General features: G+C 47.6%; 1 protein-coding gene across 17 annotated transcripts in view; it reads right to left on the reverse strand.

Annotated features, from left to right (window-relative positions):
- Positions 1–16,224, reverse strand: part of PTPRF (protein tyrosine phosphatase receptor type F) — a 379,859-nt gene that overhangs the window by 32,503 nt on the left and 331,132 nt on the right. For 10 of the 17 annotated variants that reach the window (XM_039556062.1, XM_039556073.1, XM_039556072.1 and 7 more), the window contains 6 exons: positions 15,798–15,895; positions 10,257–10,510; positions 9,482–9,572; positions 6,309–6,521; positions 3,121–3,275; positions 2,240–2,251 (listed from right to left, as the gene is read on the reverse strand). In XM_039556062.1, coding sequence (XP_039411996.1) covers positions 2,240–2,251; positions 3,121–3,275; positions 6,309–6,521; positions 9,482–9,572; positions 10,257–10,510; positions 15,798–15,895 — 823 coding nt within the window. The remainder of the gene's footprint in view (positions 1–2,239; positions 2,252–3,120; positions 3,276–6,308; positions 6,522–9,481; positions 9,573–10,256; positions 10,511–15,797; positions 15,896–16,224) is intronic. The other 7 variants (XM_039556074.1, XM_039556076.1, XM_039556070.1 and 4 more) reach the window with 1 other exon arrangement.

Here is a 16,224-nt window from a genome sequence, read left to right on the forward strand (position 1 = left end):
CCCAGGCTCCCTGGGGCTCTGGGTAAGTCACATCGTCTTCTGTGCCACCAATTTCCCATCTGTGAAACAGGAAAGATTATATGTAAGAGATGTCAGATGTTTGATTAGTGAGGCAGTTTTGAAATGTGGTATTCTGCATAGTATTTATTAGAGAAAATGCAGATAGATGCAAGATGCTGTTTCCTCTTACTGTCTCTAGGAACTATTTCCTGTAGTGGAAGGATATAATAAAATTTTTTTTCAAGTATTAGAAATATTTAAATATAGAATGCTGTAATATAATAGTGTAAAGGCTCTTCAGGGTGTGTTTTATTGGGCCATTAATACATGTCTTGAATGGTTGAAGGCACCCAAGGCGTGTATTAATGGAACAATAAAATACAATGTTGTCTCTTCATGCTATATTTATGCCTAAAGCGATGCCACCACCTCAGGCTCTTGCTGGAATTCACAGGCAAAGCAGGGACAGATCCAATCAAAAAGTGGACAAGTGAATATTAGGGAAAATCTAATACTGCAAGAAGAGTTTCTAGTGAATCTCTAGGTCCCACTTCTAGCTCTAGATTACAAATATGGCGGATACACCCAAGGGGTGGAGAAGGGTGTTGGGCAGGAGCAGCACAGCAGTTCTCTCTTCTGAGCCTGTGCTGACCTTGGCACATGGCCAGTGCCCTGAGCATGCAGGAACACACAGAGACTTTGTCTTTTGGCTACAGCTCCCAAATGGATTCTGGCTGAACCCCTCTGCTGGCCTGATGTTTCCTGGAAGAGAGGGAGCTGCAGCACTGCTGCTCTACATGAGTGCTAGCACATTTACCAGCCTGCAAATGGCAACAGTCAGTCTCTGCTTTGGACCTCCTTGTGAAGCACTGGGAAGCACACTGAAGGGCTGCCAGGTTCTGCACTAAGGCCACTGCATCCCTGGATGGTGGTGACCCTGAGCCATGTGTGATTGCAAATGCTCTCACAGGCACAGGGAACTTTCACTTCCATCAGAGACTGGGCATGCTGGGCTGCCACTAATGAGAAGCATTTAGAGAAAATTTAGTGCCTAAATCATGAGCGAAACCTGCGTGTGTTCCTTGTGTGGCCCAGCCTGTGAGCAAGCTCCACCTGCAGCCCGAGGCTGCCGCAAACACCGGAGTTGTTCAACGGGGAGAACCAGTTTGAGAGTCTTACACTACTCTGAGGCATCTCAACATCTCAGAAGCCTTCCAACTGCCTGGACCAAGACAAAAGAGCTGAAGGACTGAGAGTATTGATAGAAAAAAGCAGAACACACAGCAAACAAATAAAGCTCCTATCAGGAGCACAGCAGGATGTGCAATGTGCTACGGATGTACCAGTCCCTGAGCCCTCAAGCAAAGTGGGACAGCTTTTCTGGGGAATGGGCACAGCACATAATAAAATTTTGTCTCTGTCTCATTAGCCCAGTCAGGGCAACTGCTAAACCATCCTCCAGATCCCAAGCCATCCACTGCTGCTCAGCTTCAATTCATTCCCATTGTAGACATGCCATTGTGAATATGACACACAGAAACCTTTGGGAGAAAATGCCTCCACAGAGAGGCCAGACAGACAAAACCACAGCATCATTCTGAGCACACAGGTGGTGCTAGAAGAGGATATGCTGCTCCTCCTTAGGCTAGGATGCAGCAGGGACATGTATGTCAGGTCTGGGCACTGCAGGCCAGTGCTGCCTGGGGCTCCACCCCCACGACTCTGGGACAAAGCAAAGCTAAGGCAAGGTGGCAATACCTTCCATGGGGCCCTGGTACAGAAATCCCCTCTGATGCCATTTTCTCTCATTAAAGACCAACAAACATGTTTCTTACAGTTGCCCAGTATTCCTTCAAAGCTTCCTCATTAGAGACTGCAAGAATCCACCTGCATTCTTGAGGGAACAGCTCTCAGTCTGAAGTGACTGAGAAACCAAAGGAACCCCTATAACTGCCGTTATTATTGTGGTTTTTTTGATTTTTAATTTAATTGCAAAAGCAACCTGGGAAGTCTTTATGTTGGAACTTCTCCCTGAGAGCTGTGAGAGGCTGACAACTGCTAGGAGGCTGATACCTTTGAGGAAACAAAGTCTTTATAAACTCCTAGGGCTGGCATGCTCCACACTCCCAAAAACAAAGATGCCCCTTAGTAGCTTTAGATGCCCCTTAGTAGCTTGATTTTTAAAAAGGGAAATAGACTTGAAATTTTAGCAAAACAAAAAGATAAAATGGATTCATACCTTTCTTGCTTACTAGATCCAGGGAAAAGCAGGAACAGAAGAAAGGAGATGATCACTCACACAGAAAAGGCATTGACTGCACATGCACAGCAGAACTCCATTTAATCACACAACGAAGGCAGCTCCCTTCCCCAGCTAGAGAAATATATGTAAATAGAGAGCCCAGGAGGAGCAGAACCTCAGAGCTGAGCTGACAGAGGATGACCTACTGTAATTGAACAGGCTACATGAACACATGCAAATGCAACCTGTGCTCCTCCAGAGGACTAACAATCATCTCACGCTACACTTACAACTGGAGCAGGTCTGCTCTGCGAGGCAAAAGGAGGTGTCTGCTCCCACAGGGAGCACAGTGTGTTGGTGGTTCTGATCCAGTAGTCAGGACTGAGAGGCCCCAAGAAGAAAGCTCCACTCTGATTTCAGCCTGTCACATCCATGCCCTGTTCTCACAACCAAGGTCATGTTCCTCAGTCAAAATTCGCAGGAGCAGGGGCAGCTGCCACAGACCAAGCAGGCAATTTCTATAGAGAACTAGTACTAGAGAAGTTCCCAAGGCTGCCAATCCAAGTTGTGTGACCAGAGAGCAGTCAGACTGGCTTTAGGGACAAAGCTGCTCTCCTCTGTCCCACTGCTCACCTGCTTCCAGAATCCACAGCAGCTGTGTCCTGGGGCTGATATTAACTACCTTCTGCATACCCAGCCCTTCTGCTCTCTTACACAGCAGCCTTCTGCTGTGCCAGGTAGAGACCTTCCTCCTCCCCATGACCACCAAGGACTGTCTGTCAGAGCACCCCATATCTGAAGGTTACAAGGAAGGTCTTGAAGGCGCCAGTGCCTCTAGTGCTCATGCCATAACTGCCACATCCCAGCTTAGATCTCACCTTTTGAAGAGAAGTATGGCAATGACAATGATGATGATTAATATCACAGCCAGGACGGGTCCCATCACCCACAGCATCTCTGGTTCATCCTGCTGCTTTGCTGAAGCCACTTCCATCACGATCTCATCTGAGTAGGGGCTGGCTGCATATCTCTTCTGAACAGCACAGGCAGGAAAGGGAGAGAAAAGCAAGCATCCATTATGCTAAAGCAACAGCTACATCCCTGAAATGCTGAGGTTTCCCCTTGCTTCTGGCTAGCAGAGAGTGGTCATGCTTCTCAAACCCCAGCAACACACCATGAGGTAACTCCCTCCCATGCCATCGGCGGAGGTCATGCTGTGGCAACAGTTTCTGCCTGGTGTGAAACATTCTGGGTGCCAGCAACTTTGCTGGTGTGAAACACTTCCAGTGCCAGCGACTTCATGGCTGACAAACCTGACCTGGAGGTGCCAAACTGGAGCAGCCCAGCTAAGAGCCACTCGCCAGCCCTGGATTCTCTTGGAGCCAAATCACCACCTTTTGAATCCCAACCAATTGCACAATGGGGCTGGCTGATGATTCCTAAGTGGTTTACAATACCTGCTGTGCTGATACCAACATATCTCTTCAGGATAGAGTTATATTAGGAAAACCCCTGCTGGGTGAGGCAGGCTTTCTTAAAGGAATGAAATGACAGGAACATTTTCTACCTGATGTCTCTGATAAACATCTTAGAAAGAGGCTCGTTCTTACAGGTTCCTTTTCTTCCTGCAATCTACCAGCCCAGTGATTTATAACCTGAAGGGACAGCTTTCTAGCCCCACCAGCTAGACAGAATCAGCAGAGACCCAAACCCTTCCTGCAGAAGAATGACACTGCACCTTGTGCTCTGCTGCTGTTGCTAAGGCTTATGGAGCTATGCTGCACCTTCACAGCTCAGTGTTGCTGGGTCAGAAGGGTTAAATGCTGCAAAAACAAATCCTTTCCCACTATTAGAGAGGGCCAGAGCTGTATCAGTTCCGTGCCTGTGGCTTTTGAGCAGCACCTGCTGCCATGCATTAAGAAGTCAGAAAGCTCTGCTCCTGCCATAGAAGTTTCGGTCACAGAAGAGGTGCCTGTGGATCTATAAATCTCTTGCTTTAAGGTTGGCGTTTAAACATGCACTTCATGTCTTCACATATGTGAGGAGAAGAAAGGGAAAAATCAAGCCTGCTGGTGTCACACAAACGCGTATCTTGATCTACTCTCACAAGTGCCCTTGATCCCAGCCAGGCTGGTTTCAAGCATGTATGGAGTACAGAAAATGCTCTTATCTGGGACATCCTTCTTGCAACACGCACTAGTTCAGCATCCTAGTTGCTCTCCTCCGATTTATCAGCAGAGGTGCCACTGTCTGGGATAGAAGCATGGGGGGTGGTTGCTACTTTGTGAAACCTTTCAGGCCTACAAGACCATCTTTCAATAACTGAAATAGCTACCAGCTCCTGGTTTAATTCTGTTCCTAGAAGTCTGCACAGGACCACTGCAACCCATCAGCCTGTTCCTATACCCTGTCTCCAGTTCAAACAACAGGGCAGGGAGCCAGCTACAGCTTGAGCATGGCACAGACAAGAAAGCTTGAGACTCCCCTTTCTGTGGGCAAGTGGCTACTCTGAGAAAAGCAAAAAGGCTTTGCCTGCGACTCCCCAGGAAGGTCAAGGTGCATTGGTGGTGGGGGAGGGAAGGAGCACATGCTGATGTGTGCAGCATGGAAATGCGTGACCTTCTCCAAAGCTTTGAGCAAGGAGCAAAGATTCTTATTTTTTCAGACACACTTTGGAGGAGTCGCCTTGCAAGGGAAGTCAGATGTAGAAGAGATCAGAAGGACTGTTATCTCAGTGGCATTTCCAAAGGCAGACTGCGAGGTGCAGGTGCCCCTGCTCCCAGAGACAGTGTTTCAACCACATTCCCTCTGCCTTTGAAGAAGAGCAATGTTCTGCTCTCTTGCTGACACTAGAGACACAGAAAGCAATTTCAGAGGAGCTGGGTGGCGGAGACAGTGCACAGCCTTGGACAGAATGCCTCATGCTCCAAATGAAAGTAGATGCGATGCAGCAGGGGATGCAGGAAGGTGGCCTGTAGGAGCAGGGTATATAGGAGGTTTGTAGGAGCATTGCTGCTGGCTGGTGGCTTACTAGAGGGCTGTGGCAGGTCTATGCTAGTGAGGAGATGATGATTATAGTTGGGATCAACTAGTTACGGTCACCTCTCTTAAAAGGGATTGTCAGGACAGTGCATCTCAAGGCCTCTGCATTACCTTGTTCTTAATCTGTGACTCTCCTTCCCTCACTGGTGTGCAGTGCCATAAGAACACGTGAGCTGGATGAGTAATGAAGAACTCGACCAGCCCTAATGAGCCACTACAAGCAAATGAGGCTGAGGAAGGAAGCCACAGCTTGGAAGCCAACCAAAGGATTCGGTGCACCTCCATTATTTCCATTATTTACACACTGGCCGCTGCTACTGCTGCTGCCACCACCACTCCTGCCCTGGGTTTACAGCTGGACATTGATGCCCAGGTCTTGCTGTGCTGCTCCCTGCTTATTGCATCAGCCTTTCCTGTGCCCAGGACCTGTGTGCTGCCGGCTTGTAGCAGGGATATGTGCAGGAGCAAAAATCCCTACACAGCAGGCAAGTGTGCACCTTTGCCCTGCTGATAATCCACTGCGATGGGAGGCAGGTTTGCTTCTCCAGATGTCATCTGAAGTGAGATTCTGGGCAGAGAAGGGCCTGTGAGAGCAGCTTTGCAGGGGAAACATCCTGTTCACTTCAGAGTCTCAGCAGTCGCCATGCAGGGTAGGATTTCATGGACTGTTTTCTACAGACACTTGAACCAAAGCAGAATGAGAACCCATCCCAACCGTGTGCCAAGTTCTGCTCTGAGAACAGCCCAGCCAGCCACAACTGAGCTTGTGCAGGACGTGTGTGTTGACACTGTCCTCCACTCTCATCTGTTATGTGGAACACATGGTGCCATTTCCCTCCAAAAACACCATTTATCAAATCAATTCCCACAGCCGCCTCAGCTTGTTCAGGCCCACGACGCAGCCTCTCTCCTCCCTTCACAGAAAACTCTGTCATCCCAGCTTGCAGCAATTGCTCACCCTGCCTGCACTGAGCCCACCTCAGCTCTGCCAGGACAGGCTGTGCCCCCCACAGAAAGTCCTTACCGTGTCCCCATCCTCCAGTGAGGCCAGCACAAAGCAGCGATAGCTCAGGTCTTGAGACAGAGGCTTGTTGTAGAAACCTTTGTAGTTCTTCTCATCCCCCAGGGTGAAGGTCTCAGGCAGCACATCCACTTGAGCAGCAATGTAGGGCTTGAGTCTGTCTGCCTGGCGTCGCTGCCGCCTGCTCTGACTCCCTTGGCTTATGGCCTCCAGCAGCTGGGGACAAACAAGGTGCATCACTATTGCTGACAGCATGACACTGCCTTATGCTGTCACCTTACTGGCTGTAGCACTCAGCAGGGGTGAGGGGAAGGGGGGAGAAGATAACTGGGTTTGATTTGTATGTGGTAGTACTAAGAAACCAGAGGCAAGTATCACCCATTTAGGCATTGCTGGGGCATCTGTCTACCGACCCTCCCTGCAAGAACCTCCACTAGGATCTCAACTTTGGAAACATCCTGAGTCCTGGGAAGCTAACATGGTGCATGTTAGGGCTGAGACAGCCTGGCTGTGACTGTCCCCCTGAGTTATGTATCCCAATGGGCTGTGAGAGAACCAAGCCATGTTCTGTGGCCTAAATACTGGTCTGGACAGCAACTCGCACTCTCTATGGACACTGGATGTGAATTACAGCTGATGCTGATGTTTAGGGAAAAAGTGACCTTTGCTGTGTCCTTCCCTTCTGTCAGTGCCTCTGTAGCTCACCTGCTGCTGTGTTGCAGGCAGAGCTTTGTGTAAACCACACAGAATGCTAACACACTTCATGGGATGTTCAGAGTAAAAATGGCAAATTTCATAGTCACAAATTCATGAAAAAGGATATCAAAGCACAAAAATCCAACTGCACTGCTAAAAGTGACTCTCAAATGTTTAAAGAGATTTTTTCCAATTAATAAAAATGAATAATAAGTTTGGAAGATAAATTCTAACTCAAAATGAAGAAGGAGGCATGAAATACATTTCATACAGAAATGTATCAGTGCAATATTGTCAAGGCAGACAGGGAACATCAGAGGGCTAGGGACAGTGATGTACACACAAAGTCACACTGCTGAGCTGAGTCCTTCCTAAGGATTAAAAGCTGGGTAAGAAACCCCTCACTCTTTCCCCTTGACAATCCATCCTTGTCCTCTTATCAATACTCACATAGAAGTAATTTAGAAAAGCTACAGCTTGTCCTTATAGTATCACCAGAAAAAAAGGAAAAAAAGGAGGCTGGAAAAATCTGAGTTTCACAAATGTCATTGTAATCCCAAGGGGAAAAAGCAGAAAGATAGTTCTTGGAGTTGGAGTGTGGAGTTTGCTTCCTACACCCATCTCTTGCATCTGGCTGAGATTACAGCTGAGCTCTTTGAGGCAGAAAACGCAGCTCTGTGTGCATGGACACAAAACCACAGGGCTCCAGTTGTGGTTAAGGTTGCTGGAGGCTTCTGCCACTTACACATGTAATACAGCAAAAGACTGCAAAAAAAACCTGCTAGGCCTGCAAAGTTCAGATCCTAAAAAATTAGAAAATTAATATTGCCTGTGCAAAATTAATTCAGCTGTCTTATGTACGTGCATTGTGCTGCACCCTTGACTGCATAGTCACAGACTATCTTTTTTGTAAGCCCCCTGCTTTGTTCAATACACAGGACAGACAGTGCTTAATCAAAGAGCAGATATTCCGTATTTTGTTTTCTTCTTTGCATTATGCAGCCTGAGGCCTTGTTTATTGCTTACTATTCAAATCCAGCTCTGAAGACAAAATTAATAATTTCCTCATGGGCTTTTCTATGGTGCTGATCACTATACTATTACAAGTGCTTCACAAACATTAATGATCTGATCTTCCAAACACCCATATGAGTCAAGATAAAAGCGATTATCCCAATTGTACAGATGGAGAACAGGAACACTGCAACATTAATGTAAAATATGTCCACTAAATTTGAATGTCAAAGTGAAAAGACATCAGCTTGTTTTGTTTTTCAAGAAAACTTAGTATTTTCTTTATAGCACTGACTCTGTATCTAGTTCCTATTGACTTTCTCTGCAGCTGGGGATGCTTAGGCTTTGCAAATGAGAGCTCCAGGATCTCAAATGGAGTACTTTAAAAAATCACAATATACAAGACACTGGCTGCTGATGAAAATTTTGGCTTAAATCATTTGCCTGAGGCTAGATGAGACAGAGACAGAAACTAATTCCTTCGATAGCTTTCAACCACCTAAAGCTGAAAACCAAAGCAACCTTCCTCATCCTGGTCTTCTTTTTCTTGTGACATCTGTGATGCTGAAAACTTCTGCAATGAAAAGATGCAGGAGACCTGTGGGTGATGGTTCTCCATCACACAACTGTGCTTCATTTGCAGAACAGAAGCACCAATAGACATTGTGGAGCTGGGACCTCACGGAAAAGACTGTGCCATCATGTAAATAAAGCCAAGGGCTGAGTTACAGCTTCTAACAGTTTGTCATTTCTGAGTGCTTGAAGATTGCAACTTTGTTCTCTTAATGGATCTTTCTGTGCTTGATTTCTTGGAGATTTTCCTTTATACTCTGGGGGTGGCAGTGTGTGTGGGGAAGAAAGTCCTCATGGGGGAGTCTCCTGACACCTGCACGTGTTCCATGCTTCGGGTGTCAGAGCACTCCTGCACAGGACAAGCTGCATCTTGGGGTAATGGCTGGTGAATGCTCAAAGCTTTTAAAAAGCAAGTGTGAAGGGAGCTTTGCAGGTTTTGTTAGATACAAGAGTGAACTCTCTATCTACACTGCAGGCTTAGTCCTACCCAGAGAGTGAAAAGCCTCCTGACAAAGCAGCTTAATGAACTGAAACCAATACTTTTCTCTCCTAGCTTGTTTTCAACATTAGCATGGTCATTTCATCTGAAAAAGGCTGCAAGGACTGTATGACCTGGGACAGGATCTGTCCTGGTCAGAGCTCTGAGACACTCAAGTGTGGACTCCTAAAGGGGCACATTCTGGGAAGTGGCTCCTCCCTAGCTTGACCCCAGCCTCCTTCCTACATGGTGTCACCAAGAAAGGCTGAGTGGGCACCCATCCCACAGCCTCCCACCTCTGATGTGCAGCCTGCACCTGTGTCATTGCATCCATCGTGCTGCCAGGAGGCCTGGGCAAAGTGTGCTGGGCTACTTGGGAATCACTTCCATGACAGCAGCTGCTACAGGTTCCTACCTGGTCCAGCTCCATCTCATCAGGTGTCCGCCACCGAGCAGTCAGGGTTCTGGTGCTCTGGTCTGCTGGCACAACCACGATGTAGTACCACCTGGGAAGGAAGGAAGTGTAAGCACGGGACCCTGAGCCACCTCTCTGGCAGGTCACCGAATAATGTGTGCCACATGCCTCAAGGGTGACCCACTCCTTTCCCTGCCTTTTAAGCAGCAAAAGGGCTCAATAAGGAAAAGGCTGGTTTTCCAGCTGCACCAGAGAAGAGAATACTGCCATTAGCACTCATTAGGATAATGAAGATCTACAGACTGTGTTCCAGAGGGTGGTGTAGGAGCTGTGAGAAGGACATTTATATAATCGGATTGTAGCAAGAACCTTGGGGGAATTGTGCTTCAGCACAAGGATACCACAGTAACGAATAAGACTTCCATGAACTCGCTTTTTTAATCTCCTTGAGGCTTTAGGCATTATTTATTTAAAGGATATTATACAGTGTCAGAGAAAGTCCCTCCTGATCCTCAACCGTATTTTTGCTGGTAGCATCTGGAATATACCCACCAGGGTGAGGGCAAACTGTCAGAGAATTGTCTTAATTTTATTACACATCAATATTTGCTCAGAAAGAGCCAGGAGAGTGATCCCATGTTATGGGTAAACGCCTGCCTCTGTACCACAGCCTGCTTGGAAATTCACTCCCAAGTTACAGAATCCATGGGTTGGCAGAAGTCTGCCCTTCCTTTCTCTCCCCACCCCACCTTCTCCACAAAGGCATGGCACCTACCGAACTGGCACAGTGGTCTGCACTTTGGGAAGAGTGAGAGTGAATTTTCCTTCCTGTATGTATTTGTTTGTGGCGATGGGTTTGCTTTGCAAGACATCAGGAGCAGTGCGGATTGAGACGAGGTGCTGGAGCCCTCCTGCACTGCTCCCACGGTTCATTAGCACAAAAGAATAGTCCGTGTCTGGCTGGAGGTCACTTATGAGTTTCTTCATCGAGTGGCCGTCCACCTCCACACTCTGGCTATTGTACAGAATCTGAAACAGGAAAAGGACATGTTCATGCAGCTGACAGCTGCTGCTGCAAACTCACACTCAAAATAGCAGTGCTAGAGATGACAGTTTGGCTCTGGGCCCTCCCTCAGGTGGTTTGGCTACTGTATGCTTTGTAAACAGCCATAAATCTTTAGCTAAAGAAGAGTAACCCCCAGCAGAGCATTGAGCTGTGCTCCTGTGCCTCGCAGTGATGGAGCAGAGACGGGTCATCTCAGCCCGGGTGGCCAGGGCCAGCGGTGAGGCTGGTGGTGCCACATGTGCTGCTTTTCAGCACCTACGTGGGGGAGGAATCCAGATGGCTGTGCTTTGCCCTCAAGTGGAGATGAATGGGTCTTTCTTTCTTGTCTCATGAGGCTTACAACACGGAATAGGCTGGTAGTGTAAAATCCCCTCTGCTTTAAATTGGTGTCACTCCCGTGTCTACCAGCTGACGCCTGGTTGGATGCTTAATGCAGATCATCCCCCTCCCAGCAAGGTGACTGGGGGGGTTACACGCCTCACCAATGATCTGACAAATCCAGCACAGGGCTCACAAATTGGTACCCAGAACGGCGGCTCTGCAGGTGTGACACCCTGTAGTCATGACAACAGATGCTGGTGCCATACAGCCATGGGCAGGAGGTCGGAGCTGCTTTTCCCTGCCGTGCCTGCAGCGAGGGGCTGTGGGCAGGGCAGAGCAGCGGGCGGCCAGGGCAGAGCAAAGCCCCCCATGCACAGCTTCCCCCTAGCAACATTTCTCAATGCCCTGCTGGAGATATGCAGGACCCCCACCTCCCCCCAGGCACAGCAGCCACGGGCACTGCTGGATTAGCTGCACCCAACAGCCCATCTGCCCTGGGAACCTCGATCCTGACCCTGCTGGAACAACTCCTTACCCCAAAACCCTGGGTGCTGCCTCTGCCAAGCAAAAACTCACACAGTTCCCGGAGACAGAGACAAATGGGGTGTAGACAGCCAGAGAGGCCATAGGTTGCATCCCAGCTGCGAAAAACCAGCATCTTTCTTTGCACCAGGTGACTGTCCTGCATGGCAGGGGAGTGCTGGATTCCTGACAGTGGTGCAGAGACACAGCATGCCAAAAACTGGCAGTGGCAGAGCTGGACCATGTTAAACCCTGGCAGCTACTCAGTGTTATAGGCAGAGACCACATGGTAAAATGTGCTTGTTCCAACAGTGGCCTTGAGAGACAGAGAAGACAGCTCTGTGGAAGACAAATTACTTGAAATAATTTTTCACCAGCTGTGCCCACCATTCAGGCTGATGCAGGCAGCAAGGGAGGAAACAAACTTTTCTTCAAGTCCCCTTTTCAGCAGGTGGCTGAAATCTACAGAAAGCTGCCAGCTTTCTAGGACAAGGGCAGCTGATAAACACTCCTCTAATGTTCAGTGTTGAAGCTGGAAGGAGAAGAGAGGCCCTGGAAAGAGATCTGAAGGACAGTGGAGCACAAGGACCTGGCTAGGCCTAGAACTTGCAGCTCAGCTTCTGTGTTATCCAAACAGCAATACCAACAGCATGCTTCAATCCTCTTCATGTCAGTTTGCATGGAGGTCAGGATAGGAAAGGAGCCTGAGCTTTTTTGCTGTTGAGAAAAGATTCCTAGCAGGTAACAGAGCAGCAGAGAGAAGCCAGCTATGGAGAAGAGATGAAATCAATCTCATTTGTTGATGTGCCTCAGTTTTCAGGAATGGACTGCAAAAGTAAGCACCAAGTAACTAAAGTAACAGAGGTTTGCAGGGACAAAGGCTCTGCTGCTGCTCCACATGTGGGAAAGGCTGTCAAAGGTAGCACAGTAGGACAGCCAGAGAGAATTGTTTTCTGTTGTGACTCCTCTTAATGATATTTTCTCCTGGGCTTTAATCCCTTTCTCCAAAGACATGTACAGCAGCTGAGTGCTAAAATGAGTGAAAAATCAAAATGAAGAAATGCTTCTTGCAGCACTGGAATATCAGATATATAGTTGCTCCGACACAGAAGTAGGCACACCAAAGGACTACTAGATTTCAAATCATCTTAGCAGCTTTGCTGTCTGGACCAGCACCACCCCTTGCAATGTCATTGCAATAGTACAGGTCCAGATATATCAGATGCCTGTAAGTCAGGGCGTGTCCTGAAGGAGCAGCCAGACCTCTCTTTCATGTGCTCCCACACAGATCTGAACAAAACCAAAATTCCAACATAAAGACCTATGCTGAAAGGATGAAAAGCCCACAGAGTTCTGCTGGCTCTTGGATAAGAGTTCTCATTATGAATTCTTCCCTAATAAAGGCATCACCAACTGCTTCTCAGTGTGCTCCAGGGAAGACACCAACCAACTGCCTGCACAAGAGCATGTGCTGGGGACAGAGCTATTTTACTAGAGCAAGAGGAGGCAGAAGAGGTGGTCAGGCATTTCAGTTCAGATTTTCCCTGCTTGCTCTGCACTGCAACTGGCCAGGACACAGCCTCTGATTCTGTGCTGACAACGGATGATGATTTTTATTGCCATGCACAGGAATTTGCACCCAAAGACAGTGAAATTGGTATTTGCAATGCTTTCCTGAAGCATTCTCTGCCATCCCTCCTTTTCACAGCTGCTGCAGCAGTTCTGTGTCCCTTTACCTGCCACAACACATTGTCTCCTCAAATGTTATGCACCATTAATTAAGGCCTCTACATAAACCTTACAATAATGTAAGGGCTCAGAAACAGTCATTCACGTGCAGCTGGAAGATGCCTGGAAGCTCAAGCAGGAATGCTATTTAGAGGTTGCATCATGGCCCACTGGTAACTACCAGAGTCAGCAGCAAATCTGGCCCAAGGGCTCTGAACTGCCAGACAGTGCTGACTAGCCCATGGATTGCTATAAAATGTCATCTGTGCTGCTCCTACCCACAGGACAAGATTTGCAAAGCTAGGTGGGTCCAAATGTCACTGCTGAAGGTCTCATACTTGATTTCAAGGCAGTACAGAATGTATTGAACTAAAAGATGAAAGGACACATACTGTGCAACACTGGGAAGGATAACGACTCGATGGAGAAGTAGACAAGGCTGGAGTATTTGCAGGCAGGAGTAATTACTACATTCCATGGGATACACTGTGAGAAAGCACTGCCCAGCATTCTCAGGGGTTATTTCCAAACCTGTATCATTTGAATGCTCAAAAGGTGCTGTTCCTTCTCCCCACTTCTAAAATACCTTGTAATGCTGCCTTTAACCAATATATCCTCTGTCCCACTCTTAAGCTGAAGAATGTGTCTCAGGAAAATGCACTTTCCCCAAGGAGAAGGTTGTATCTATCTTGCACTTTCCATGAAAGCTCCAGAACTGCTTTCTGCAGGTGGAATAAAAAAAAGGAATAGTTCCTCTGCTCCACCACAACTGCTGGGCAACATTTTACAAGGAATTTATCTTCTGGACCAGAAGAAGCTGTGAAAATTCCCCAAAGAGATCTCAAAACTTCATTATTGATTTGGCAGCAATGAAAAATCTTAAGGTCCCAGTTCATTCTCTAATAAAAAAAAAAGCACCAGTCCTGCCTGTGCCTCACTATTCATTGTCGGAACAATATCTACTTTAATTAAATCTGTTAAAGTAGAATATGACACCCTTTGGGACATAGATTTAGCATGAGACTGTTTATCAAGTGTAGATAATACTAATTGTTCCCATGGAGATTTATCTGCTATGCTAGTTACAGTATCAGGCTCTGGCCCCAGCATCCCATGTGCCTGAATTAGAGGAGAGAGGTGAACCTTGTTTATAAAACAAAACACAAAACCCTGAAGGTTAAGGATTTCTTTCAACTGGCACAATCAACGAGTTAGAACTGACCCTCTTAGCTCCTGGCCTTGACTCGTGTGTCTGCAAGTCTGGGAATATTAATAAAAAGAAGGCACTAACAGAGAAATATCCTTGTAACACCCTGGTTTGTGTGACTGCTCTTAAGTTAGCAAGTGGCTAATGCCATCTCCTGTGTCAGCTGAGGGTTAACCCACAGCAGGGGCAGACCCTGAGTCACCCTGTGATAGCACTCCCAGCTGTGCAGCTAGGAGAGCAGACAGACAGGGCATCAGCATTACATCCCTGGCTCCTGGCTACCTCCAACCACTCCACCATCCCTGTGTGGTAGTAATGCTCCAAAGGTCACACTGTCCCTTTCCAGCACTGCGCTGTCAGACAGCGATTTGGGCCTTGGGCCCCAAGACAAGGCGAGATGAAGCACGCTGGTTCTGCAGCAGAGTGCCAAGTAACAGGGCTCTGTGAAGTTCCTTGCAGCCAGATACCTGAACACTGATCCTAATGCGCCCTGCATCTGGGAGAGCTTTGAATACCACAAGGTCTTCACAAAAGCCTTGTCTGCTTCAGCTAAACTGTGTATGTTAACAAGTGTCTGCTATTGATCAAGGTAATTCAGCTTCAGGGATTAAACAAGGAGAGTTAGTAACAAGGAAGGCGAGGTGCTCACACACTTTGATGTGGATGCGGTTCAAGATATCCCCTTATTCCCCTGGCCATGGATCCCCCACAGCTTGTGCAAGCCTTGCATTTGCACTTTAGGCACAGCATGGCAGGGGGCACATGCAAGGAGAAAGAGAAGTCACACTGCTTCCACCCTGGCACCTTTGCAGAGGCAGCAGATTGGTGCTGAGATCGGGAAAATTATCTTCAATGATGTGACGTGTTGGTCTTGTTTCTTAATGGAGAGAAACTGCACTGAGGTCTACACACTCCAGTCTTTTACCCACGTAAGTGACAAGTCCTGGGAGTTGGACAAGAGCAGGAAGGCATTGGGTCATCAGTGTTGTCTGCAGCCTGCTGGATGACACCACATCCAGAAGTGTATTGGTGAAAGGAGAGCAGCAGCCATTCCTGCAGAGTTCCCTCTGTACTGACATATTTTGTGCCGCTCACACCTGTAAGACCTTCAGGAAGTCTGATGATGCTTTTCCCCTTCACTCCCTGAGATTATGCATCTGCCCTGATGCTCTGAAGTAACTCATGAAGGCAATATGGATGTTTGAGACAGGACACGTTGTAGAAGGAGTTATTCTTAGTTTGATTCACTGGCTGGTTTTCAGAGCACTTTGTCCTGCTAATTTCTTGCGACTAAATCATATTTATAACTTTTCACACCCCAGCTCCACGTCAGGCATCAGGACAAACTTGTGTGACCACCATCACGGAGCTACAGTGGTCAGCCTGACCAATAGGACCCAACTGATGCTGCTATCCACTGTCCTGCTCACTGCTACAGGTGGAGCTTCCTGTCTTCCAAGTCCCACTCTTACCTTAAAAGGCACTGCAGATTTATAGGAGTCAGGCACTTCCCAGCTCAGCAACACAGACGTTTTCATGACGGCATTGACACGGAAGTTCTTAGCAAACACTGAAATGAAAAACAAGATATTTGAGCACTGTAAAGCCAAGTCAGGAGGGAGCCAGGCGGCAGCTCGACTCCAAGTCTCTTTGTCTAACTCAGCAGCAGAGGTCAGAGTTCAGCTACAGCAGAGAAGTAAGAAATGACGAGAAGAGAGCAGCAGCCTTTTACCAAATCTATAGTCTCCAGAGGAGTTCTGCTTTTTGACTATACTTTTCAGCATCACAGAAAGGAAGTTGTAGGCTGAACTGCAGCCTTTCTCTATCCCCACTCCACTCACACTCCCTTGGCCCTTCGTCATGATCAAACAGCAGTGTTATTCAGGTACTGGATCTGCA

This window comes from Corvus cornix, chromosome 8 (assembly GCF_000738735.6).
Source record: "Corvus cornix cornix isolate S_Up_H32 chromosome 8, ASM73873v5, whole genome shotgun sequence".
NCBI classification, from domain to species: Eukaryota; Metazoa; Chordata; class Aves; order Passeriformes; family Corvidae; genus Corvus; species Corvus cornix.